The 27,921-nt window shown below is 38.5% G+C and overlaps 1 protein-coding gene across 3 annotated transcripts in view; it reads left to right on the top strand.

The window, feature by feature from the left end:
* The window catches only part of NRP1 (neuropilin 1), a 160,571-nt gene extending 133,276 nt beyond the window's left edge, over nt 1–27,295 (top strand). Inside the window, exons 11-18 of one of the 3 annotated variants that reach the window (XM_049777169.1) lie at nt 1,573–1,717; nt 5,181–5,264; nt 9,451–9,510; nt 15,108–15,245; nt 20,011–20,282; nt 20,788–20,884; nt 23,344–23,394; nt 25,704–27,295. In XM_049777169.1, the coding sequence (XP_049633126.1) occupies nt 1,573–1,717; nt 5,181–5,264; nt 9,451–9,510; nt 15,108–15,245; nt 20,011–20,282; nt 20,788–20,884; nt 23,344–23,394; nt 25,704–25,993 (1,137 nt within the window). In that variant the 3' untranslated portion in view covers nt 25,994–27,295. Of the gene's footprint in view, nt 1–1,572; nt 1,718–5,180; nt 5,286–9,450; nt 9,511–15,107; nt 15,246–20,010; nt 20,283–20,787; nt 20,885–23,343; nt 23,395–25,703 lie in introns of all 3 variants that reach the window. The other 2 variants (XM_049777168.1, XM_049777170.1) reach the window with 2 other exon arrangements.
* The last annotated feature ends 626 nt before the right edge of the window (nt 27,296–27,921 follow it).

Here is a 27,921-nt window from a genome sequence, read left to right as displayed (position 1 = left end):
ATGACAGCATGGTAATGGACAACAGACAAGAAAACCTATGTGGAAGCCCTGCTCTCTCATTTATTGCATGTGTAGGTTACATGTAAATTACATGACCTTTCTGTGCCTTACCAATAAAAATAAGGATATTTATGGAAGCAACCTCATGGAATTATTGTGAAGAGTAAATGAGTTGACATTTTTAAGCCTTTAATATAGTTCTCTATATCAGTGAGTATTGTATGTTTGATATGTATATTAAAGGACAGTTCCAGTGACAAGAAAATTTAGTTTTTCTCACCTGGCACCCCCTCTCCTATTAGAATGGTGTTTAGAGAAGAGGATACATAACGTCTGATACCTTTCCTGAAAAGGACATGCCTAGTCATTAAACTATTTGCTTATAAATCCACTTAAGGACTGTGACTTTTCCCATCAAAAAAAATAAAATAAAATAACTGAGCTATCACATCAGTCATGAGTAGCCTAAATCCTGAAAAATGTCACAGAGACTTCCAGTTAGGAATGCATTTCCAAAAGATGCTGATTCCCAGCAATTCAACTAGCCTCCAGAAGTTGCTTAACAGTTGGGCCCCTTGTTACTCAACTGAGATGAGAAGGTCTACAAATGCTTCCAACTGGTAGTATTGCTTAAGTAAATAGCAATTTTAGTGGTCTGGAATAGCTCATGTTCTTGAAAAAAAAATGCATTTGTTCTGTATTAAATCGACTATCTTCCACTTCAGAAATTTAATTTCTCTCTCTTATAAAAGACCCAGTTTTAGTTTAAGTAGAACTCACTCATTTGAGAGAATGTCACTGTAGTGGTTATTGAAAATGTGGTGTCTAATATATGCTTTGAAAGATGACAAATTCTCCTCCTGAGTTATCTTCTTCTACCTCAAGAAGTGGTGAAAGTGTCATGCTCACAGGCATATCAGCATATCATTTAAAAACGTGTTTCATTAAATCCTCAGCTTCTGGTATAGCCTCAGTGTGCAACTGGAATTTCTGAGAAATCACATCTATTGCTTCCCAGAAAAAGGTTTAATTGTTGTTGTTTCCCCCTTTCTCACTTATGAAATGCTTGTCAACCACTTGCAAATAGTAGAATAAAGCACAGTAAAAAAAATAAAATTGCCTAATAATCAGTCTCCTTTTTTATATATAAAAATTAGGTGATATTTACCAGTGCAAGATGTTGTCTTAAAATTGAAATAGGTGAACTCTTTTAATCCTCCAGACCATGAGGATTAAATAACAAATAAAAGATTTTATTATTATTATTAGGTTTTCAGTAAGAAATTCTTAGTAAGGAGGGTTGGACCAATTGTTAAAAAGTGGGTCCTCCTTGGGCCGGGCGGTGGCGCTAAAGGTAAGGTGCCTGACTTGCCTGCGCTAGCCTTGGACGGACCGTGGTTCGATCCCCCGGTGTCCCATATGGTCCCCCAAGCCAGGAGCAACTTCTGAGCACATAGCCAGGAGTAACCCCTGAGCGTTACCGGGTGTGGCCCAAAAACAAAAAAAAAAAAAAAAAGTGGGTCCTCCATTATTCTTTATTTTAATAACCGACTTTGTTTCTATATTTCACAGTCTTTTGAGGGCAACAACAACTTTGATACACCTGAGTTACGGACCTTTCCACCTCTTTCCACTCGGTTCATCAGGATCTACCCTGAGAGAGCCACTCATAATGGACTTGGCCTCAGAATGGAGCTGCTGGGCTGTGAAGTGGAAGGTAATTGCAATTTCCAGAGTCTTTTCTAGTTTCCCAATTTTTTTCTTATTTCCCTTTTCATGCATTAATGCCCCTGATAATGCTGTTGCAAATCCCTACCTTCCCCCTACCCCCAACCCTAACCCACCCGTCTCTCTCAGTGCCTGCCAATCTGGGAAGCTGAATATTCAATCCAGGAACCTGTGTTTTCAGATTGGCCTGATTGTCTGCCCAACTTCTTCATATTGTATGGGATTGTCTCCTTTGAATTCTTTCTTTTAACAATTTCTTGGAGTACAATTCATGCAATATAAAATTAACCATTTTAGAATAAACTATTCCATGGCACTTAGTATATTTCTAATGATTGTAAAACCACCTTCTTGATTTACTAGAAAATATTTCCATCACTCCAAAGTAAAGTCACTGACACATTCCATGGTTTCCTCTTAAATTCCTTTCCTTCTCAGTCTCTACAACCAGCACAGTCTTTATTTTTTTAACTATTCTATACAGGCCTGCATTTGACTCAAGTTCTGTCATGCACTAAGAGTATTTGACAGACTAAAGCATCAAGACATTATCTTGGATGAATTTTTTAGGCTGTTGCAAAAAAAAAAAAAACAACAAAATTTTAATGAAATGATTCAAGTGAATGTATTTAAGGACATATTTAAGGATGCTACAATATAAGTGTAGGTTATCATATGAAAGTCATAGCAAGGACAAATGCAGTTCATACTGTGCTCACAAATGTATTCTTGGTTTTTACAAAAGTACTCTCCTCCACATTTTAGCACAAAATGAATGAGATGAAGTTTTTAATGAGTGAAGTTTATTCAATACACTATTTATGCTTCCATGCATTGAAATTCCCATCTGCCTTAGATCTGGGCATAAAAGAGTAACCCAGTGCCAACTTTTTCATCCCCATGAAGGTCTTTCTCCAGGTTAGCTTGAAGAATGGTTATTGTTGGTACCCAGATGTTAGTCAACTGAGCATATGCTCATAGTTGTTTTGAAGAAAGCTTTCTAATATCACCTTTTATGGCTTCAAAATTATTTATCTGCCCAAATATAATTGCATTCTCGATCACCTTAAATATCACAAAACTTTTCTTATGCACTATAGAATTCTAAGCTACAAATCACCTTGCTGTGAGCAATTCATAGCAAGTTTTTCTATGTGTTTAATTAAAACAAGGCTATTATCTCCCATTCTTTGTTCTGCGGTAGTTTTCATATCTGAAGTTATGCCTCAGAACTCTGAATTACCCAATCACTATCAACACAGACTAAAAATGACCAGTTCCAGGGCTTTGGCAAAGAAGTCAAGAAAGGATGGGCAGATTGAACTAACTACAGACACATTTATTCAAGTTACTGAAAGATATAGAATCTGGGTAGGAAGGTCTGGCACTTGCATAGAGATCTTCAGCCTAGATTTTGGAAAGTAACACTAATTTGGAAGGTTGAATGAAATTATGGTTCAAAAGAATGAGTCTGGTGGCAGTTTGCCAGAGTCATCTCGGCAATGAGGTAGAAATTGTTGGTAAAGGGAATTGCTGCAGATGTTCCCAAGCATTCATACAACTGAAGAAGTTGCCCTGAGTCATATGAAAAAAATAAACATCCAAGAAAATAATGCCAACCCTTTGCAACACAATTTGTAATCTTTAATTCAACCCTAAGGGTTGGAAAATAATCTGCTTTGTGCCTTGTCCTATGGAAGGCAAGTAAGGGGACCGAAAAGATAAGGGATGGCCCAGCCTTCCACAAGGTTCTGTCCTATTTCAGAAATACAGGGAGCTCACTTGGGCTAACTCAAAGAAAAAAGCAAACATCACAGAAGATGAAACTTTGAGTCATAAAATTGAACCATAAAAAATCACTCACTTTTGACTTTGTTTACATTTTTTATTTTGTTTTAATTTAATTCAATTAAACTCCCCATTGCTGTCAATATGGAAACCTACCCTTACACATACCATCAGGAATGCCGGGGAACTGAAAGAGGTTAAGTTTAAAATACTTGAAAGCAGTGCATTGTAGAGAGCAAGGAAGCTTAGTAAAGACCGACACCTGGATTTTCCTATCGAAGATAATACAATCTTAAATGCTGTGAGAACAAGAATTGCCAGGACAGTATGTGCACCTTTTAAAGAGTCTGGACTGTACGTCCATTGCTGTGTGGGTTCTGTGCAAGGTGGTTTCCTGTCCTTAGTGCTGTATGTATTGAGGCAGTTAGGAAGTGAAATCTATATTTCTACACTTGTCATAACTGATGCAGAGCTTACATATAACAAACAGCAGTGTCAAAATTTTATTGAGTAGGGGATGGTTAATTGCTCACACCTTCCTACTACCTAGAAATGCTAAGAGAATAGACCTACCACCCACCCCAACACCAGTCTCTGCCAGCACATCTTCTAGTTCTCAAACATCAAGAGAACTGTACTTTATCTCAAATCTTGTGAAGTGAAATTCAATGCCAAACTGTAAAATATTAAACAGATTGCAAAAATGAGTAACAGGCTGAAAAAAAAATAAGGCCCAACTAAATTTAAAGAACTTCAAATAGTCTTTGATTAATATTTGCTACTTTTCCACTACCAATTCATAGATAAGGAGATATGTTCCAACAGTGGAATGTGATTCTCAGGAAGTTAAGGATATATGACCCCCAGATAGCTGAGATAACTTTTCCAAGGCACCTGCTCCTCAGCCAGAAAGCCCTCTCATAAATGGAAGCTCACATAAAGGAAATGGGGTCAAGTGTTTTAAGAGAAAGAAAAAGAACAATAGGGGCCGGGAAGGTAGCGCTAGAGGTAAGGTGTCTGCCTTGCAAGCGCTAGCGCAGGACGGACCATGGTTCGATCCCCCGGTGTCCCATATGGTCCCCCCAAGCCAGGGGCGATTTCTGAGTGCATAGCCAGGAGTAACCCCTGAGCATCAAATGGGTGTGGCCCAAAAACAAAACAAAACAAAACAAAACAAAAAGAACAATATTGTATGAAAGTGAGTCTTGCAACTACCTTTTGGGGGGAACTATAATATAAACTTAGAAAACTTAATAAGTAACAAGAATAAAATAAAATTCATGATAAGTAAGCAAACTCTCTGGATCCCTGAAAATGAAAGGAAAGTCAATTCAAGTAAAATCTCTGTCATCAAAGTCCTGAACTCGAGTTATAAATAAATAAATTGTGAGAATTCAAAAAATTTCCCAAAAAAATGATGTTTATGTAGATAACAATGTATAAAATGCTAAGGCAGCCAACTTTCCTCAGAAGATATGGATCAAATACCAAAATAAAGGAGTCCCCAATGCACTCTGCAAAACCCAAGTATATTTATCTCTTAAAAGAGAGGCAAAACATACCACCAATTAGGATTGTCTACAAATGCATTAACAGATTTAACAGCTGGATGTTGGAAAATACATTTTGAGGTGTGAGATTATAATATTTTGATTTTATTTCAGTGCCTACTGCAGGACCGACCACTCCCAATGGGAACCTGGTGGATGAATGTGATGATGACCAGGCCAACTGTCACAGTGGAACAGGTGATGACTTCCAGCTCACAGGTGCAGAAACCATCCTCATCCCATTGCTGTGTCATTTCAGTTCTCTTTGTAATCAATGCTGCTCATCAGTGCCTATTTGTGTTACATAACTTCTCATGACAATGCGCACCTGGGTGGAGGCAGAGCTACCCAGACCATGGAGGAAGCCTGGTTAGAATAAGTACACTATCCTTTCTTCATGTCATTTTATAAATAATTTTACTTAATAGCCACAGCAATCCAGGGCACTACTTTTTGCCCATTTTAAAGCCAAAGGCTGTGATGAGCTTAATTGAATAAAAATTTCCCCTTAGCTAAGTGTTATTTCCCTTGTCTTTCAATATCCCACCCCTCCAACACATGCTTCAGAATGCTTTTTTTTTTTCATTTTGAAAGAATTTGAAAAAATTTGAATGAATCCTTTATTCAACTAGTTGATAAAATTATAAAATTAGGCATATTATGCAACTTTACATTAGGAATTTGTAAAGCATTCTACATTAAAATTTGCAAAAGCAGACTTAGTCATTTTACATCACCGCCAACTTGCAAACATGTCAGGAAGCATGTATTCCAAATGCCTCACTAATCAGCTTAAGGTCACTAAAACTCTCACAACTCAATAGTGACCTCTTCCACTTAGCGTAGTGCAGGAAATATTAGACAAGAGGAAAAATGGAAGCCACCATTTAGAAACTAGCTAAGGTACATGATTTTCATCCAATTGTTGAGAAAGTTGCTACAGGGTCTTTACTGTGACTTAGGTCAAAATTCTGTTTTATGAGATACTCATTTAAGATTGCACCTGAGTTCTGGGTTGAAAGTTTATTACCTTTGACCCAGGAGAATGTCAGAGAGCCCACCTAATTCATTTCTATATGTGAACTCTAAGTGTACCCATGTGATTTTGTAAGAGTGCCATGTTATTGGCTAAAGCATTTGTATAAATTCTGGATTACTATCGATGTTCTCTTCTGAAGCAGTGAGAGATCTCTGTACCCTAGAATGGAATACAATACTATGAACTAGGGTTACACTTAAATCCTTCCTCCTGAGCTTATCTCCCTTTAAATTTCTAGAATAATCGCTTGCATTTCTATGTCCAATAAATGTTACACTGCTGTGAACTTTTGAAAACAAATCTATATAAGTAGCCACAAACCACAAAAATTACTCTAATTAACACATAGGCAATTTCTTTATAAGATGCCAAGTTAAGGTCAAAAAGCTAGCAACTGATGTAAAAAGGACAGTGCTTTCTAGGAACCAGATCTGTCCAACCTTCCCTGGTTTGTCCATGAACTTAGATAGGCTCAAACCTCAGGCTTTTTTGCAGCTCCTCCCAACCCAACCCCCATCACACATACACAGTGAAATTCCTCATAAAGTGAAATGACTGGAGTCATTACATTCTACCCTTTTCAATTACCCTCTTGTGCTGCGGGTTCTTTTCTTCATAAACCCCAAAGTGGTCAGTTAATATTGATTAGGAACAACAAAGCCTCAGATTTACTCTTCATATCAGAACAACTAACCTTCTCATGTGTGTATCACTTCATGACTGAATCAATTGAAACTGAAGCCTTTGAATGAAATAAGGCAAGAATGTTTGCCTGGAGCAAATTGTATATAGCAACAAGTTACAAAACCACAGAAAATGGCTCATTTATAGTGGAAACACTGAAAATCCTCTCAAAGTATAAGGTTTAGATCCAGCTTTTAAAATAATTTCCGAGGATGGCAGGAAACAAAAGTTCATTTTAATTTTTTAACATATTATCATGGCAATATTTTTTCTTCTCTTGGACCAATTCAGTATATTTTTCTTAATGATTCTAGAAATATATGTGTCTCTATTAGAAACCTCTGGATCATTGATCATGCCCATTCCATGTCTTTATCAAGAAGAGGTTCTTGGATATCATGTCATGCTTCATATTCATTTATTTCATTGACACCCAACCTGTCCTTTTTGAAAAACAGAGCAAAACTTCCTTTACTTAATGAAGCTAAATGTTATACCATTCTGGAAAAAGGTTTGCTGGGTATGTGAATATTTCTGTGGGGCCCAGGATCTATCTGTTTACATCTAGGAAACAAACCTCCTCCTCTCACACACAGCTCTGATCTCTTGTTCATTCTGTCACATGCTTTGCTGTCAGAGCTGCAAACTTCAAATGTTCAATGTAATGAAAGTAAACTAAAAGCATTCTCACTTTATCCCTGATAGGTGGGAACTTGGAAATTGGAATCAATGTTCTCTTTAGCAGAGTTTAGTTCTTTAAAACAGAAGCTGTCACTTTAATTTCTCCTCCTGGGGTGACCTGTTTGTCTATTGAGGGAGCTAAGTACTGTAGCAAAACGCTCATTACTTACTAACAACACTGAATTCCAGGTGAACTCTACCAGAAGCATGGAAATGAGGAGACATTCTACTCTCTCATACTTTCTTTGCCAAGGTGAAAATTTACCCCTGAAGTTATTCATTTGCAAAATGCCTTTGAAGTCATTACATAATACAATTGGCTTCAAAGGGATTAGGAGGCCAAATTTCACATTGGATCTGTGTGTACCCAGCAGCAGAATTTGGCTCCCAACCTGTAACAAAACTGATAATGCATATCAGTTTTAAAAGGTGAATTTTCACCTTGAGTCTCTTTCCTATAAGACCACTGGGAACAGAATGCTAATGTATTCTGGCCTCTCTCCAATTCTGCCATTATAGATTCACCTTCTTAACCCATAATATATATAATTCCTTCTTCCCAGTGCTTGCCTCATTGAGGCCACACACACGTGTGTTCACTCATCCAGCATATTTACCAGAGAGTGCAGGGGCTAACAGGACTCACTGCTGCAGTCGATTAGCTCAGCAATCTTTGGACCATTCCAAGAGCAAGATTTTACGGCTCTCTGATTCACTTTCTGGATGATTTCTGACCCCTGGGAACTGCAGCAGAGGACTAGAGTCTTGCCAGAAGCAAGATGATCACAGATTTTTATTGACTAGTACTACCCGGATTTGTACAAAGGCATTCCATAACCACCTCCAAAGCTTACTCTGATTGTCTTGAGCCCACTCCATGTCCTTAGCCTGTGCCTTTCCAGGATGTTATCTCTTGGGAAACAAGACATTATCTCCAACTGTGGTCTGCACCTCAGACACACATCAGTAGAAATTGCTTTTTCAAGCACCTTAGCAATATAAAGCAAGCCAGTATTTCTCAAATTTAGTGAATGTGAAGAGTTAACCCCAAATCTTTGAGCATACATAGTTCAAGATTCTGGTTCTCTATGAGGTCTGAGGAGGATAAATGGGTTGAAACTGTAATTGCAGAAAGTGTTCAGTTGATATCAAAGCAAAGGAGTGAGAACCCTTAAAACAAAAATGTCATGAGAGGAAAGCAGAAATTCAGATCTAGAAGAAGGGTGGGGGTCAGAGGGTGTCAAGCTGAATCTCCACCTGGTGTGCCTTTCCCCTGACCAGGAATTCCATGGCTGACCCAGACTGTTTGATTGGAAGCTCACAATGTTAGGGCATTATTTGTTTCATCTTTCCCTTCTGTGGGACTGTGAGGCAATATTTCTCCCCTTTCCCTTTTCTTGCAGCTTCATCAAACCACATACTGGGCAGAATATTTGTTCTGGAAGAAAATAAACAATGACAGCAGCAAAAGAAAGGAAGGCTCACTGCCACCCACTTTAAACCTTGCGTTTTTAAAAATAGATTGTGGGGGACTGGCCTTGCAACTTGCCTGAAGGCACAAATCTGAAACCTTGGGAAACTATTTGAAACTGGGAGGTCTAGGTCAAGTTTAATACCCAAGTCGCCATAGACTTTGGAGGCCTGTGCTTTCTTTATTATTTTTTTTCCCACTGTTGTTGTATGTCTCACTTAGTCTGGGAATCAGTGTCCTTGAGAGGAAGCCTCACACTCTCCCTATTACCTAGATGTTATACAAATAAGCGCAGTCAATAAGTGTGGGCTAAAAAAGGCATATTTGAATTTGATATGATGGTGCGAACATTTTATATGAAGGAGTTGCTCAAGCTGGAGTTAAAAGAACTTCCCACAGAAAAAATTTACTTCCAATAGATGTCTCTCAGTGTGTGTTCCTCTGCTGAATGGTATTAACCATGGCTTCCACTTTCTCATTTTCTTCTGTTTTTCCTTTCTGTTTTTCAGGGGGTACCACAGTGCTGACCACAGAAAAGCCAACCATCCTAGACAGCACCATACAATCAGGTATCCAATTAAAGCCAAAATATCAAATGCAGCTAGGCCTCTACTCCTCCCTAAAAATAGTGCTCTGCTGAGCTTCTTGATTTTGATTTTCCTCAAAGGCCCAGAAGCGAGATGCTACACAGCATCTGGTCTCCAAGCATGAGCCATAAATAATGCCTCCCTTTCATCCACATGTATATGCAGCAGGGAAGGAGCTTCCCTGCTCCATCAGTAATTGCCAAATGGTGCCGATCCCAGCTCTCAACCAAAGGAGCTGAGTAACATACTTTGTTTAAACACAGCCCAACTAGGACACGGACTGTGTTTGCAAACTCTGGGAGGAGGAAGTCGCACAGGCAGCCGCCTGACTATTTATTTTCATCACGATTCTGCAAAACCCAGACAGGCAAAAGTTTGTCAGTTTTGCCTGCCACGGAGCTGGCAGTTTTACAACAGGGTTTCTGTGGGCGTGCCACAAAATGGGGTGTTCAGGAAACCAAAGCTCTAACTGCACAAGGGGAGAGTAGTGCTCCCAGGAAGGCGCCCACATACATGTGTTAATAGAAGGCCGTCCTGACTTTTACAACGCAGCGTATACTGTTTATCAGAGGCCGGCCACAGTTCAGTCATGGCCCCTCTTTTGTTTTTGGTTAGAATTCTGTAAAACTTTTCCCTACAGACACACACAAGGGAAGCAGTCAGTCTAAGCAATCAGAGGTTTTAAATACTTTAAAGTTAATCATTAGAGAAAGGTGAACAGGTCAGTTTCCAGCCTTGTCCTCTTCCTTTATTGAAGCTCACTCAGCCTTGGCCTCCACAGTTCTTTATTAATGGGGCGTGTGGTGTATATCAATGTTTCCTCAACAGTGTGACACTACCCAGAGAGGCAGAAGTAGAAAGGGCTGAGCTAATTAGTATGCTTCCTTAAAGGACACTGTGCTGTTGACCTGATTAAACTGCAAAAACAAACTTCTCTTAGGTTCAACTTAACCCCACATCTCCCTGTGGTAATGTTCAGGTTGACAAAAATCCCGGCTACTCCCCCAGTTCAAACACACCCAAATGCCCAAAGGCCTAGTTAGTTAAAAAACTGGAGTTCTTGCACCCACTATTACAAGTGAAAATATTTGGCCTCTGGGATAGTACAGTTGCCACAGAAGGCAGAAGCTACCTCAGGAATACGTATAGCTTCCTTCACATCTTTCCTCTCAGCATGGTATTACTATAGAGAAGTAATCATAGCCAATCTCTAAGGCCCTTTGTGAAAGAAAAAGCAATATCATGAAATAATGAAGTCCTGGTCTAAGACAAATAGTGCAATGTTTTATGTAAAAGTTTTGCTTCTTTTCTTGAATTAACTAAAACTCAAGTTGTCACCTAAGTTGCTTCATCCCATCTCTCTTCTTGACTTTAAAAGAGCTGTGAATCATTCATTATCATCATCATCCTAATATTGAGAGCAGCTGTTGACAAAATGGAAAGCTTGTTTCAGGTTCCAAGATGAGGTCATTCTTCCCAAAAGTTGATGGTCTTTATATCAGAGCAGACTGGCTTTGTGAACACATTTGATTGGCATATTATATTCAAAATCCCTGGTGTGATATGGCCGCACCAAGAAGCTTCAGTCACTTCACAGGCTCTATTGTGGTCAGAGGGCACAATGTACAAATTACCACTGACTGTTACCACCTCACAACCAAAATCACAGCAAACTTTCCCTGAGTACCTACTGGTGTGGCCCAAAACAAACAAAAAGACCCCTCAAAAATAAAATAAAACAATCTGCAGGGCTTACTACTTTTATGGATAGTCTGGTTCTAAATACGACTCAGAGTTGAATATAGCTCCAACTCCTATGCTGAAATCACTTGGTTTCTGTTTTGCCATTATCTTTGTCATGAATTAGGCTCCAAGTCTTGGATGATAAACTGTTCACCTTGAAGGAATTCTATTCATCTCACCTTCTTGCTAAGCCACTAACTCAGATGCTCCTCCAGTCATTGAACGTACCTAATTGATCCACACTAGTTTTTATACCTCAAATTTTTTCAGGCATCTTTATAGGCAATAGAAAGTAAAGTCCTTAAACATTCATCAAAATCTAACTTTGTTGAAACTATCACAGACTAAAGCAGAAGCTTACAGTTTCATTTTTATAACCCATATCAAAATAATAGATTCAGTGAGTATATAATGTTCAGTAATATTGAGTAATATTACATTGAGTAATATTAAATGCATAAAGACTTTAAAGTTTTATCAGGAGCTAATGAGAGCCCTTCTTTTTATTTTTTCTTTTCTTTTATTTTTTTTGGTTTGGTTTCTGCATTACACCCAGTGGTATTTTTGGCTCCACATTCAGGAATCACTTCTGGCAGTGCTCAGGGAACCATATGGGATGCTAGGGATAGAACCCAGGATTGCCCCATGAGAGGCAAAGGCCCTACCCACTATACTATGTCTCTGGGCCCAAACACTCATTTTTAATTCAATTCTCTTATGTGAAACTCTTCCTCTGAGGAACTTGAACTAATCCTTATAGCAGCTAGAGAGTGTTCTTAATCTATGATTAAATGAAGCTCAGAACCTCCACGTCTTTGGACTAAAAGACCAGTCTATGAATAAGTGGGTTAACATATGCAATAGACATTTTAAATACCAGATTTTAAAATTAAATCCTTGTGCATATATGGTGTTAATGATTCAACTGTGGGCAAGACTGGTTCAGTGAGCACAGCTGGTGCTTGCTCGCAGAGGCTATAAATTTGTTTTAAGTTCAGAATATTGTTTCCTGCTATTTTTAAGAGTCAAGAAGGGATTTAGCCAGATTATTCCCAATGAATTTAATGAGAATTGTGCCTCTACAAGGCCTGGATAATATTTTGGTGATTTAAAGGTCAATTGTCCAGTATACTTATTTCATGTGTCCATTTATTTTGTTTCCTTCTTTCTCTCACCATTTCTCCTCTACTTCTGACCTACTCTCTTCCTTCCCCTTTTCTTTCTTCTGAAAATGTTTATGTGTAGACAGTGTATTTAATAACTCTTGGAGCCAGCCTTGAATTTTTAACATTGAGCAACTCCCACTCCAGATTCCTCCTTTACAATTGCATTGATGAAACAAAATTTCTTTTTAAATTATAATTTTACTTTTATGATTAGGATAAGAATATAAAAGAATAGTAATGTTTTATAATAAAAATAAAGGTAATAGTGTCTTATATAGTAATAAACAGAAAGTTAGAGCTGATTTTCTAGTTTTAAGAATTAAAAAGAAAATTGAAAAAGAAGATGTATTGCTCTTTGAGGCAGCAGGAGAAACACCTAAATTATCCTTTTCTGACAAAGTTGTTTCAGGTCCTGGTCATTTTAAAAATAATGCAAATTCATACATTTTATAACTTCACTATATTAATAGAAAAAATAATGGTGGCATGGTCTCCTGTGCAGTAAAATAAATTTAAGGTATAAACTAGGACAATATAACCAGAAATGTATATTCCGTAATAGCTAACTGGCCACCTGTATTGTATATATCTTATAAATTAATTTAAGGGAAAAATCCATAACCACCCACATATTAAATTTTTCCAACATTTACATCTTCTAATATGAGATTATGCAACAATCCATTCCAGAATTCTGGGCGTTGACATCCAAGCTTGCTCAACTATTCAGTCACTGTTCAGTTGAGTGTACTTTTTCTGCATAATTCAATCATGTTGAACAGAAGTATGATAAATTTTGGAGAGGGTTTCTCATGCTTAAAGAAATTCTATTTCATGCTTATGATAGACTAGATGATATATATCTCTCCAATGACATTGTTGCTATGAAATATAGCCATTTTGCACTAAACTGAAAGTAGTCTAGTTATATTTACATCACATGACTTTTGAATTTACTTTTCCAAAACTGGCCCCCCATGCACCTTTTGGGAAGTCACATTGTCATCATAATGAAGAATCCACCTAGCTTAGTTTTTAGTTCATAGGATCCTCACCTTACAGAATTTTATGGCAGCATTTGAAAAAACTTCCTTGGAAACTAAAATGAAAATTATTTTTATCGATTCAATAAATCTTGCCATTACAATTCCTCCTGTAGTTGTTAATGTAGGGGAAGGGCAGAGGAGCCCAAGTCCGAAAAGAAAGCAAGCAATTTTGTCTTAAACACTTGGGCAAAGTTAAAGAGGTCAAAATAAGACGTGATCTATCTAAGTCTGGCCCTAATACAGCATTGAATACCACACTTCCCTTATTGCTCTTCTGGACTATTTTGAAGTTTATTTTCAAGTACAGTTGGCAAACTGGACACTGCTCTCCGTCTCAATGCTGCCATCTTGTGGATGGCTAAAACGCAGTGAGAAGCAGTGACCTGCCCTCTGTCCATTTTATTATAGGAGGAGCAGTGGGAGGGGTCAACTATGAGAACTGCATCTTCAAGATTATTTTTCATGCCGGTTGAAAATTTTTATCAAGGATTTTATTTCTCCATACTTAAAAAGATCAGCATAGTTCAAGAAAAAAATACAATAGTAAAGCTTATAGAGCTCGAAGAAACACCATAGTCAAATAGTACCTTCTAGAACACAGGACAAATCATTCCTATATATCTAATCTTCTTTTCTTTCCAATTTCAAAGGCAGCATGTGAAAATGCTTTTTTAAACAATGATAAGAAGTGGTTATTTAAATGTGTTTCGGCTTTACATGACCTTGCATTGAAGTTTTAAGTGGGAAGATCACTTTATATGCAAATTGTTTCTTTCACTAAAATAAAAAAACAGGCAGAAACCTACCCATAAAATTAATTGAGCTGGGTCCGGATAGATAGCACAACGTCAGGATGTTTGCCTTACATGCCACTGACCTGGGACAGACCTAGGTTCTATTCCCAGCATCCCATATGATTCCCAAGCCTGCCAGGAGTGATTTCTGAGCACATAGCCAGGAATAACCCCTGAGCACCGTCAGGTGTAGCCCCCAAACCGAAGCAAATAAATAAATATTTTTAATTAATTGACCTGATATAAAGCACAGCAAAAAAATAAAAAATCTTCAGAAATATTTTAGAGGTTGACACCAAAGACCTGGAGTATAGGCTGGTGTAGTGGAGATACAGGTAGCTCCAGGAAGGCAGCTCAGCCAAGCCACAATCTAGACTTCAGAGGTTCACAGGCCAGTCTCTACCTAAGATTCTTTTCATTGATGAATATAAATTCATAAGAGTTACTCTCAGGAACAGACTATCAATAGTACCACAAACTATTAAGTGTTATAAAAATAAGGAGAATAGTCCCAAAGTAATTTGCATTCTTTGGAAAGTAACCTTCTTGGAAATTTTACATAGATTCTAATAGCTATGCAGCCTATCATCTTTTGAAAGCTGTATTTTAAAAAAGTACTAACTGGGATTTTGAAATATTTCAACATTTCCGTTTATTTGAGTTTCCTGACCAAACTGAATTTTGTGGTTTTCCCAGAATTTTTGAGCAGATGTTAAGTGATGAGTAAGTTGTGTTTTCTTGTCAACAAATTCGGGCCCTTTTTAACCCTAAATGATTATACATTTGTCTTTATCTGTTTTTCTCTATTTTTCCCTTTTCCCTCACTAAAGAGTTCCCAACATATGGTTTCAACTGCGAATTTGGCTGGGGCTCCCATAAGACGTTCTGTCACTGGGAACATGACAATCACGTGCAACTCAAGTGGAGCGTGTTGACTAGCAAGACGGGACCAATTCAGGATCACACAGGTAATGAAGAGTTCACTGTGGCCTCTTTTCTTTGAATTGGAGAAGGTGTTACTGGGGAGAATTTCCAGGGTATATGAATGTAAGAGGTTTAGAAATTATTACAGCACTTTTCATTCAAGCTGTTATTTCCTTAAACTACATTGCATCTCTTTTTCTAGGGAAGCTACTCCTAGGCTGAAGAGTAGAAAAGTGATCAAATATTTCACCTGATTACTCACCCTGAACGTTACCTAATGAATACTATGTATGCATTAGTACCTATTCTGCACATTTTCAGAATGTTTTTAATGGGCAATATTTACAAGTTGGGAAGAAAGACTAAAACACACCCCATCGACAGCATAAGTTATCTTCAACTATTATTATATTGGGATTGCTTTGAAGCATGGCCACACATATGCTATCTCAATTATTCCTCAGCTAGAAAACAATACATGAAAAAAAAATGTATGCTCTCTTGTGCTCCCCCCTCCCCACTTCTTGAAATGGAAGAAGAACAAGATAAATACGGTGGTATTATTACTCTTTCTGGAACATTTAAAATTTCTGAGCAGGGGGGCCGGAGAGATAGCATGGAGGTAAGGCGTTTGCCTTTCATGCAGGAGGTCATCGGTTCGAATCCCGGCGTCCCATATGGTCCCCCGTGCCTGCCAGGAACAATTTCTGAGCCTGGAGCCAGGAATAATCCCTGAGCACTGCCGGGTGTGACCCAAAAACCACAAAAAAAAAAAAATTTCTGAGCAGGGAAAATACTCATTACCCTTCAAGTCATAGCCCATCTTACTTGCTGTCTTTCCTTCTATGATCACAGGAAGGCTGGGTTGGGGGACAGAGGGAACTGCCAGCCACTCCTATGAACACTATCCTGTATGTCTCCTGGTCATTTTATCATTCAATATGAAGTATTATCTAAAAAGGTAGTAGTGCCATTAAAAAAGTACACACACACACACACACACACACACACACACACACACACACACACCATCCTTCTCAGGGAGAACTGCTTACTCAAGTAGTGGCTTCGCACAAGATGCACCTCAGGTGCTTTTTCTGTTGCTGAGAAACTTCCAAACCTCCCTTGCTGGTGCTTTGAATGAGTGGGTCAGTAGACCAATGGATGGACAGAGGGCACTTAATGTCTTTCCGATTTTGTTGTTCACTTTCTTTCCCAGTGAACATAGCCATTAAGTAGGTTGAATAGGCCTCTTCCACCACAGCTAGCCTCCTTGCCTAATGAGAATGACAAGGAAATTGGATAAAATTGAACTCCTTCAATTCTGAGACACTTTCAATTGAATTTTAAGACAAGCAGTTTTAGAAAACTTAAAATACTTTGACTGTAAATGGCACTGTACATATAAATGGCATCAAATTAACCAAATGCAATTAGTTGAAATGAAGGCAGTAATGGTGGAAAAATTGATGCAAAGTGAAGCAAAATGGCTCAGTAGGATCTGACATTCAAAGGAGGTTAAAAGCTACGTTAGCCAGAGACAAAAGCTAAAAGGCTTACAGAAGTAAAGTGCTAATTGAGAAAATGAAGACAGAGTTCCTGACCCAGAACTGTGATAAAAAACCCTGAAAGGAAAAATATCAGCACTTTATGTGTTGGAGTATCAGAGAAGGAGAGTCTTGTCTTGATTAACAGCTCAAAAGTGTGATTCCTTCAGAAGGGTTTGTCTCTTTTGTTCTCCCAGACAAATTCCCCGATTTACTTGACAGTAGTGCTAGGGCAGCCCTGACAAGAAAGAGCCTCTCTCGGCTCTAGAAGCACAATCATTCTCTGAGAGATATGGGTGGGACCAACATCTAAAAGGAAAGAACTTGTTAACATAAGAAAAAGTCTTAGATAAAAAGAACTGACACAACACACATGCACACAGACTGGCATTGGGGCTTCTACAATACTTTGCAAAGCAGATTTGGTTCTGTAATTACCATTAAGAAAAATTAGCCTTATGCCTTGTTTCTAATGAGTTTAAAGGTATTCTCCCTTTTGTTTTGCATTTGACCCCTAACAATAAAGTTGTATAGCTCCTAACAGAGGACTTCTGGAATGGGATCATTGAACAGATGGAGGAGCCAAGTGTTCTTACATGGGACAAGCTGTAGTGGGTGCTAAAGATACAGATGGTGTGGGAGGGCATTCTTGGGGCCCTCATAGTCTGGTTGTGGGTGGGAAATGATAAAGTGCTGTTGGCTAAAGCAGCAATGGTCAAAGAAAAAGGAATAATGAAGAAATCAGCCATAGGAGAGATGGCTATGCATCGAGAGGTTTAAAACTGTCCTCAAATATGGAGCGGAGTGGCACATACACAGATATGGAAGTCAGAAACCATATCTGTCCAGGTCTTAAGGGCTATGGATTGGAGAGGTTCTTTTTGCATTTGGTTTGTGTTTTATTTGGTTGGTTGACTTGTGGACTGCATCTGCAGTGTTCAGGGCTTACTCCTGGCTTTACACTAAATGGTCAGACTTGGCAATGCTGAGAGGGGTATAAACCCTGGGATCAAGTCCAGGTCATTTGCTTGCAAGGCAAGTGCCTTACCCTCTATGCTCTCTCTCTCTCTCTCTTTCTCTCTCTCTTTCTCTCTCTCTTTCTCTCTCTCTCTTTCTCTCTCTCTCTCTTTCTCTCTCTGTCTCTCTCTCTGTCTCTCTCTCTTCCTCCCCCCCCCCTCTATGAGAAGCCTTTAGCTAGGTGGCAGAGGTATGGTATCCAATATTGTGAAAAGAGGAAATAAGTTGATAGGTTGATAATAGCAGTGAGATTTTTTATTTTCATTTGGGAACCTTCTAAGGTTCTATGGCACCATGGTGGTGCCAGACCTTTACTTCCCCAACCTTTGCATTTATTCTCTGTCCCAAGAATTTTAAGCAGAGAAATATCAGGAGGAAATATTTCAAGATCCATAATGGCTGTTGGTCAGAGGAGAAATTTCCTGGGTAGTCTTCCTCCTCTTTTTATGTATAATTTTCCTTATTTCTACCACCTACCCCCTAAGGCAGAGAAATAAAATATTGAGGTGGACTCAGAATATACATTTCCTCTCTGCACCATCTTTGACTTGTCTTTTATCTCACAATATGGAGGTAGGCAGAGGCAAGAGAAGATTTTTCACCTCTCCATCTGGTGGGCTGATAACAATTAAGCACACTTCGAATGGCAGCCACCATGTGAACCATTGCTGCAGAAATGACTGGTTTGACTGAGTCCCAGAGATCAGATCTCTGAGTACCCAGACCTCTACCTTGAGCTGAGACTTATTTCCAGCCCCCTTTGATAAATGTCACCACTGGTTTTTATGAAGAGTGCTTGGGAGCCATCTTCTATAAGCAGCCAGGTGAAGGAAGAAAGATGCCCTCTGACAGGACCACATCTACCTAGATGCTGCTGACATGAGCAAAGAGGTGCAAGAACGTGCCCACATATGCACAGTGTCAAAGTAACTCATAAATATACCAGCCTCTTGGGCAGCAAACAAAACATCCTTCTGCCCACTGAGGCCCGAGCCTCAGATTCACACTTACATCAGGTGAGACGTTAGAGTAGGTGATTTCTATTTGCAGAGCAAACAGTGAAATGTGAGTTGTGTGTTTAGACCAGGTGGTGGCAGGAAGAAATGTTCCCACTGGGGGTAATTAAAAGCAAAGCCAAAGGTAAGTTCTCACAGCTCGACAGGTATCTACGTTGCCAAATGGCATGTTCTCATAAGCCTCAGAAGTACAACCTTGTCTCTCCTTGAACCAGAAGACCACATCAAACAGTAGCAGGTTTTATGGTTCATTTTCAAGCTGTTATGTGTATCTAAAAGATTTATAATCCATTAAATAAAATTAGGAGGAAATGTTTTACTTTGAACAGTGGGGTGGGAGAGAGTGAGATTGCCAGATTATTTGTGAAAAAAAATATCGCTGTTGGATATTTTCAAGTAGTTGTGGTCATCATAGTTACTCAGGTCACTATAACTGTTAAATTAATCAGAGTTCTGCTGTTCAATAGATAGCTAAGAATATATTTAAATATGGAGGAGCCTTATTGAGCCTAATTGAGGAGCCAAAGCAATAATACAGTGAGTAAAGTCCTTCCATTACATGCAGTTGACATGAATTTCATCTCAGCATCTCATGTTGTTCCCCCAAGCCCTTCCAGGAGTGATCCCTGAACACCGAGCCCTCCGGAATAAGCTCTGGGCATTTCTGGATATGGTCCTAAAACAAACAAATTAGTTCAATAAATATCAGTTCACCTGGGTTAAAATTGTGTGAAGATAGCTACACATCTTCCTCTCATCTCTGCAATCTGCAAAGATATCTTGTGCCATAGTCTCGCATCCATGAGATTGTGTATTCCAAATGAGTTATGTCTCAATTGCTTTAGAGACCCGTAGGCAACTCAACATGTTGCTTGCATTCATGCTCTCAATGCATAAGCCTGGACTCCATCCCCAGCATGGTAGATTCTTGAACTGAAAAGAGCCCCGTTTTCTACACCATCAAGTGTTGTTCCAAATTGAACAAAAACAATCAAGTGACATTTCTACTTAGTGTTGCTTTGGAGTTTTTCCCATATCAAATGTCCATTCATGAAAACTCAGCATAGAGCCTCAGGTGCCACAGAGATTTCCTAACAACTACTCATGTCCCCCTTTCTATGCATAGTTGGTGATCAGTCTGGTAGAGATTTAGATCAACATAAGCTTAAAAGAGACAAAGGAATAGTGAATTTGGTCACTCTCCCTAATGCAGTTCTTTGTCACAGCAGGAGATGGCAACTTCATCTATTCGCAAGCTGATGAAAATCAAAAAGGCAAAGTGGCTCGTCTGGTGAGCCCTGTGGTTTATTCCCAGAACTCTGCTCACTGCATGACCTTCTGGTATCACATGTCTGGTTTGCATGTGGGCACACTGAGAGTTAAGCTTCGCTACCAGAAGCCAGAGGAATATGACCAGTTAGTCTGGATGGCCATTGGACACCAAGGAGACCACTGGAAAGAAGGGCGTGTCTTACTTCACAAGTCTTTGAAACTATACCAGGTATGGCTCTTTCCCCAGACTGGAGGGAAATGTACTTCCAGAACACTCAGAAAAGATTTCAAAGATTGCACACATGAGAGAAATATGGAAAAATTTTCCCCACACGTTGCACAACTTTCCCAAACCTTAGTTCTTTCTGTAGTAATTATCCTCTGAGCTCTGTAAATACATTATCTCCTTTATTACAGTATAGGACCGATTCACAAAGAAAGAAGGGGAAGTACTATTTTAACATTTATTTCTGGCCTCTCTCAATATAGTGTTCCTTTGATTCATGACTTTTTCCATTTCTAAATTTGATATTATAAAAAAAAAGTAGGAGACAATTTATTCCATCTCCAGGCAGTTAATATAGATTGATGAGCAAAGTATAAAGTCACAAGTGCTTATGTGAAATTTTATGAATTTGATTTCTGTGCCTTTGCTTGAGCTGAACAGGCATTTGTTAAAACTGTTATTTGAGACTGAACATTTAAATACTATGAAAATGATCTCATTTTGCCAGGTGATATTTGAGGGTGAAATTGGAAAAGGAAACCTTGGTGGAATCGCAGTGGATGACATTAGTATTAATAATCACATTTCACAAGAGGACTGTGCAAGTAAGTAGAAGCTGCTGTAGAAACCAATGAAATGCACACTTGGGTTATGATTCTTTCTATGCAATAGTCTTTGTCTTGCTTATTTAAACCTAGAATTTTAATGTCGCCTATAACCAAATCTTATGAATATACTTTCTTAAACAGCAGGCATAAAATCAGGTCAGTTCCCCATTCGCTACCACATTACTCAATCTAGTTTGTTTAGAATTTCTGATTGGTAGCTATAAAATTTATCATTTATAAAATTATAAAAAGTGTTTGAAATATAAAGAAGAAACCCATACTTGCTTGCCTTTAACCCAGGCCAAAATATTTCTATCAAAAGAGAAAGCACAATTCTAGTAATGTAAACAAAACCACAGGCCTTTGAAAACTGTGATGGCTGTGAGTTAAGCTAGCATTGCTAATGATTCATAGGAGCCATCATTCTTTGCTTTATTCTGAATTAGGTAAACACTTCTGATTCTAAAAATAATTGAAATAGCTCAAGAAATAATAAAAATGACAGACTCTGCCTAGCATTTCTGAGTTTAGAATTTTTATCAGCCTACTCTGTATGTAGAAAAGTATTAAATAGAAAATAAATGCATACATAATTTGATATATAATTTTGATATATAATTTGAAATAGCGTCACTAATGACAATGTAATAGCACAGTAATTAGTCTTAAGCTCCATTTGCTACACTTAAACTTTTGTTTTATATCATTATATAATGGGATGTTAATTGTAACAAAACGCAATAAGTCTATTGGTTAAATTTAAAACAAAAGAAGCCCGTTGACTGTCGTGATTTTTAACCCATTTAAGCAGATTATAAAGCTTTTTGTTTTATAACATTGCATATATATGTCTCCTAATATAGCAACAATTTGTTAGAACAATTTTTTAAATGGAGAAAAAGTTAGGTCTTTATAATTTATAAGAAGATATATTTAATGCCCATATTGCATAGCAAATAATCAGAGAATATGATATGGCTTATTATTTCAATTACAACTACTTTATAAGTACCCACCTCCAAGTCTACATTTCTATTCAAAATTATACTGCACGTAGTTTCACAGTGCCTATAACACTATTTCTTTCCTATTCTAAATTGAGAGTGATGATGGTGGGGCCAGAGAGAGTACAGTGGGTAGAGGCACCCCATATGGTCCATCAAACCCAGTAGGAGTTATCCCTGAGCCTGCCATAAGTGAACCCTAAGCACAGAGCCAGGAGTAAGCACTGAATGTTACCAGGTGTGGCTGGTAACTTAAAAAAAAATAGTGATAATGGTCATGTTTTTGGAATATATAGAAAACTCTATGAACCAAAACAAAGAAATTCAATTCTGTTCTGCAAGTTTTAACTGACTACTTACTATACAAAAAATAGCTTTCAGTGTTCAAATGAATCTGCAAATAGCCTGGAGGACTTCACGATTCTTTTTAGTTTTCTGTGATTTGTCTCAGTAGAAGCTGTTCCTATTCGTTGTACTCAGAAAGTTACAATTAAACACATAAAAATACTTTATATTGCTAAGCCAATAAAAAGATTTCCCATATAATTTTATAATTATTTATCATATATATTCTTAAATATTTAGCCAGGGATACTGTGAGGTTATCAACTTTATTAATTATTTATGCACTGCAACATTTTTGAGACTTTATTATGCTGGGGTACAGGAATGAGCATAGTCCTCCAATACCCTCCCTTAACTCAGAACCATATGGATCTGAGACACACTTCATTCAGAGCTTCTCTTGGTATTGGGGTGGGGGTGAGGTTCCCAGGAAGTTCTTAGGAGACTTGAGGGCCCCATGGGGCATTCTCAGCCTACCAGACTAGCAGTTTAATGTCAGGAGCATTCAGTACTGTCCCATGCAATGCTCAGGGAACCATGTGTGCCAGGGATCAATCCTAGGTCAGCCACATGTTAGGCACATGCCTAAACTTCTGTACTATTTATCCAGCCCCCAGAGGCTGCTGATTCTTTTTTTTTTCCTAATAAGACGCATGTCACTATTTCTTGCCTCAAGAAACCAACATACAGTTTGTAAAACCAAACTGCTGCTCATCAAACTTAAAAAACAACTATCTACAAAAGCACAGGATGGTAGCTAGATGTACAACCCCATTTCTGTTTCCTGTTTTCAACAAATTTTCCCCACACTTCAGATACCAAAATCATTTGTCTCCACCCTTTTACTCTCTTAAACCAACAACTTCTGCTAATAGTAATGCAACCTACAGTTACTATGACACTAATTTCAACATTCACTTGTTTTGTGGTGGGATCTAAATCAGAGTGTATTAAAACAACGAAAGAAAAAAAAAACCCACCAGTAGTGTTCACAGAGTACAGAGCACTCTCTATGTGTGTGTGTCTGTGTGTGTATTTATGTAGTAATTTGGGTGCATTGTATTTTGACAGTTTAAATATCTCTTTCAACTTTGTTTAACTTGTCAGAACCAGCAGACCTGGATAAAAAGAATCAGGAAAATAAAAATGATGAAACAGGTAAATTTTATCTTGATGACCAACTTTAAAACAAAATTTACTGTTACTTTCATGTAAGTGTAAAGAAACTTTCTAGAACCCTGGTAAACTGTTATATCAAAGCAGTTAAAACAAATGAAAGTCTATGTCCCATAAACTCTAGGCCCTATGGACTGCATGCTGTACCAGGTTGTCTTCCCAGGGGTTGCTCTCTTTAGGGCTCAAATGAATTAGGGCACAGCAATTCTTTACGCTGTGGACTTTATCTTACATAGCCAGCTCCACTTGTGCATTTAGTTAAGTGCACCTGCCCAGACTTTTTCTGTCTGAGCTGAGAGAAGGGCTCAGTGACAAAGTAAAACACTCACTGTACAACCATGCAAACAGAAAACCAGTGTAGTCTGTGACTTACTAAGAAACCTACCATGATTTTCATACAGTAAATTTAAATCAACCCAAATTCTTGATATACAAACATTATCTCTAAAGGACTGCTGTCAAATTTCTGTGATTCCATAGTGTGATCTATACTCTTCACATATGGATCCTCATCTCTAAACCCTAGTTTTTTCACCAAGAGTCAATAATGACAATGGTGATGAGAAGGATTTATTGAAGAGTTTGTATATTCCAAGCACTTGATGTACATTAACTGATTTCATCCTTATGGTCTCTCTAGGTCCTATTATTTCCATTTCTCAAATAAAGAGACTGAACTCAGCAAATGAGACTTAAATTGCATAAGTGATCAAATGTTAGATCAGACTTCAGATCAATTAACTTGAATATTTATGTTTTTTGTTGTTGTTTTGGTTTGGGGGCCACACCCAGCAATGCTCAGGGGTTTCTTCTGGCTTTATATCAGGAATCACTTCTGGCAGACTCTGGGGACTATATGGGATGCCGGAAATTGAACTCAGATTGGCCACATGCAAGGCAAAAACCCTACCCACCATGTTGTTCCTACAACCCAAACATGCATGTTTTCAGTGAAGCTGCTTTGTGATCAAATGTAAACAATTTGGCCAGGGTTATCATTTGTATTCCCTCCCAAACTGTAGCAGTCAGTTGTTAGATTCTTGTCCCAGAGTCCCTCATATCTAGTTGCTGCTGGCACCTCTGTCTTCTGCCCATTATCAGCACCATTCACTATGAGAAGTGTAGCTCTTCTAGAGCTAGACTGAAATTTGATAGAGATAGATAAATATCACACTTTATTACGTTGTTAGGAATATTGACATGTGGCTTCTTTAGCTTAGTTACATTGTCCACACTGAGCTGTAAAGTTTATTGGTGATTGTCTTAAAACTGTGTCATCAAGGGAGAGAATATTAATGTGCCCCATGGCCTTTTTGCTTCTGTTCAGGGACTTGCCTCTCATATTTTTAGTTTTCTTTGATTCGAATCCTTGTTGATTGGAACACCATTAAATAAACACTAAACATGTTGCACATTAACATTTTAGTCTCATTTCTAGTACAAGGTAATTAGGCTCAAAGCTCCAGTGTTAATAATTTCTCATGTTCCACTCTAAAGAAGACATTTCCCCAGTGGCTGAGCTTCAGAGCAGTGTGACTGTCTCTGGTGAATCCAGCCGAGCAGCAAAGATGCTGATTATTAAATATATTCCATTCAGCAACAGACATGGTTTCAAGATTTGAGTCACAGCCCACTTCAAATAACAGAAACATTCCCTGGTGCACAGAGATCTCTCCATCCTAAGTAAAATGAGTGTCGATTTAGAGAAGAGGGCAGAATTTGTTTGATTTAAAAGTGTTTTGAGTATAAGAACAAATATGTGGGTGGACTGCGTTGGCACAACACACTGTCACCATATAAAAGGGAAGCTGAGAGAGTTTTCTCATGGCTGATTTGGGGATCAGGGAAATGCATAGAGAATGGATTCATCCCCAACTAGACAAATATGTAATGAAGCATTTCTTGCAAAGTTTAATGATCATGTATCTAACCAAGAAGTATAAACACAGATTCCAATCTAGCACAGATGAAATCTTGCATGAAATCTCAATGAGATTAAAATTTAATATTCACTGTTTACCCAAAATCAGTGCTAAGCTTTTCTGTCACAATCACAGCCCCAACTCTCCTATATTCATTTCATACTTGGATCCCAACAGTGAGTCAAACAGCAACTTTGGTGTAGCCCAAACCATGGTAGAGTCAAGCCCCACTTCAGAATTGTACAGCTGGCTTTGGGGAGAAATCAGATAAAAATGAAGCATGCTATCTACTCCTTTTCCTTTTCTCTGTTGTGTCAACATCTGGTATGATGACAGCATTCATGGAGCCAATTTTGTTTTTCTCCCTAGGGAGCACCCCTGGATATGAGGATGGAGAAAGAGGTGATGAAAACATCTCCAGGAAACCAGGCAACGTGTTGAAGACCCTAGATCCCATCCTCATTACCATTATAGCCATGAGTGCCCTGGGGGTCCTCTTGGGGGCCGTCTGTGGGGTCGTGCTGTACTGTGCCTGTTGGCACAACGGGATGTCTGAAAGAAACTTATCTGCCCTGGAGAACTATAACTTTGAACTTGTGGATGGTGTCAAGTTGAAAAAAGACAAACTGAATACACAAAGTACTTACTCGGAGGCATGAAGGCAGACGGGGTGAACAGACCAGTCAGAGAACTCAAGTGGAAGGACTGAAGTTGAATAAGCTGGGGAACTCTTGACCTTCTTTCACTGTACAGGCTGGAAAGTGTGTTGATGACGCTGAGCCAGGCTTTTCTCAGGAGCTTCGATGAGTATGGCCGACAGACATGAACAAGTTAGCTGTGTTAATAATCGGAATCATGTACAGTCAGCTTTTGTTCTGTTGGTTTCAGTTGAATCATCTGATGCTGGTGTTGAGACCAAGTATGATCGACTTGATAATTCATTTTGACACCCCCACCCCACCTCTCCTTCTCTCTCCTCTCCTTTTTATGGATTCTTTTTTGGAAACTGTGCAAAATCCAAGATGCTGGCACCAAGTGTGTTTAGTGGGGCCCTTTGCACGGACATGCTACCTGTAGCTCAGTGCCCAGAATATTGTAGAGTGAGCGCATTTCAGTGACTCCAGGAGCTGTACTTGTGTGTGACTGCCACATTGTGCGTAGGAAAAGAAGGATTAGGATGTTTTCTTTTAAAGTACTATAGACTCAGTACCAGTATAGTGTGTCAGCTCTGTTTACAAAGCAATACCGTCAAATTTTCTTGATGTTTCCCAGTGTTGTATTAATCCTCGTGCTTGTGAACTCCATACAGAAAACTGTGCCATCACCAAACACTGCTGGCAACTGGGTGTATTGCCGACAACAGCAACAAAAGCTTCTTGGCACTGGCTAGTCTATGTCCTCTCAAGTGCCTTTTTGTTTGTACTGGTTCTCATTGTGTTACATTAACGAACCACTCTGTTTCTTGCTGGTGAAAGCCCGCCTCTTTAATCAAACCCTGGTGGCCCACTGACTAAGAAGAAAGTATATTTTAGTGTAAGATGTCAGCCCCCGGGAAGGCAAGGGCTCTGAAGACTTGGCAATGTGGCTTAATCGTTCTGCTTTTTCTGTAGTTGAATTTCATGTCTCTTGACCCTTTTGTATAAAGCTGCAATATTCTCTCTTATTGTTCTTTCATATGGAATGTATTTTCAAATGTAAACTCTCTCTCCTCTCTCTCTTTTTTCTCTCTTAGGATTTAAGCATTTGCCATTGTTCAGAAAAGAAACTTGCAGCTTTAACCTGCTGGCAATGGCAATCAATTTTACTAGACTTTATGTTCAAAAATAAGTAAATAAGGGAAATTTCTAACTTTGCCCTCCAAAGTCTAACTTTGGCTTTCTTGTTAACTGGTTAAAGTGACAGTATCTTTTTTCCTGAGCCATTTGTCCTTCTGTTCCAATAAAAATGGTCTTTGATAGAAATGTAGATTTAATAGAAATAGTTATGTTGAGGGAAGGAATATTACTAACTGGTTTTCAAGTGAGTTCTAAAAGCAAAGACTAAATAAAATTCTCTAAATAACAAAAACATGAGACTTTTTACATCCAAACATGTAAAACATGACCCCTGAGAACCTTCTTATTTTTGTTTCCAATCAGACAGGGGAAGTGGCAGAAAGAACAGTTAATTTAAGAAAGAAACTATATAATCCTGGTGCCTGGGGGTGAAGTATTTTAAGATAAGAAAGAGAGGGAGAAAGCTCATAAAGTCAAAACAAATGTTTAACAAAATTCATTGAGCAACAACCCTGACAAAACATAGATATGGATGAATGATTCTAGAAACTTCCAGTGGTTCACAGGAAAAAGGATGCCTTATGGTTGGCAAGACTCAAACCTTAAGCACAGAGAAGTAAAAAACGCATCAGGCAGCCAATGAATTATCCCAAAGATGCTTTGGTTGTTTTCTGTGTGTTTGTGTCATGCCATTTTGTACATAAGAACTTTAGAGCTTCTCCCTTCCTGCATTGCTGTAGGTTTCACTCAGATTCATTTGTGGGAGTCACATTTGCATCATGAATAGGCAGTCCATTCATCTTGGTTTAAAT

Source organism: Suncus etruscus, chromosome 7, assembly GCF_024139225.1.
Source record: "Suncus etruscus isolate mSunEtr1 chromosome 7, mSunEtr1.pri.cur, whole genome shotgun sequence".
Taxonomy (NCBI): domain Eukaryota; kingdom Metazoa; phylum Chordata; class Mammalia; order Eulipotyphla; family Soricidae; genus Suncus; species Suncus etruscus.
This window is presented reverse-complemented; position numbering and strand designations above follow the sequence as displayed.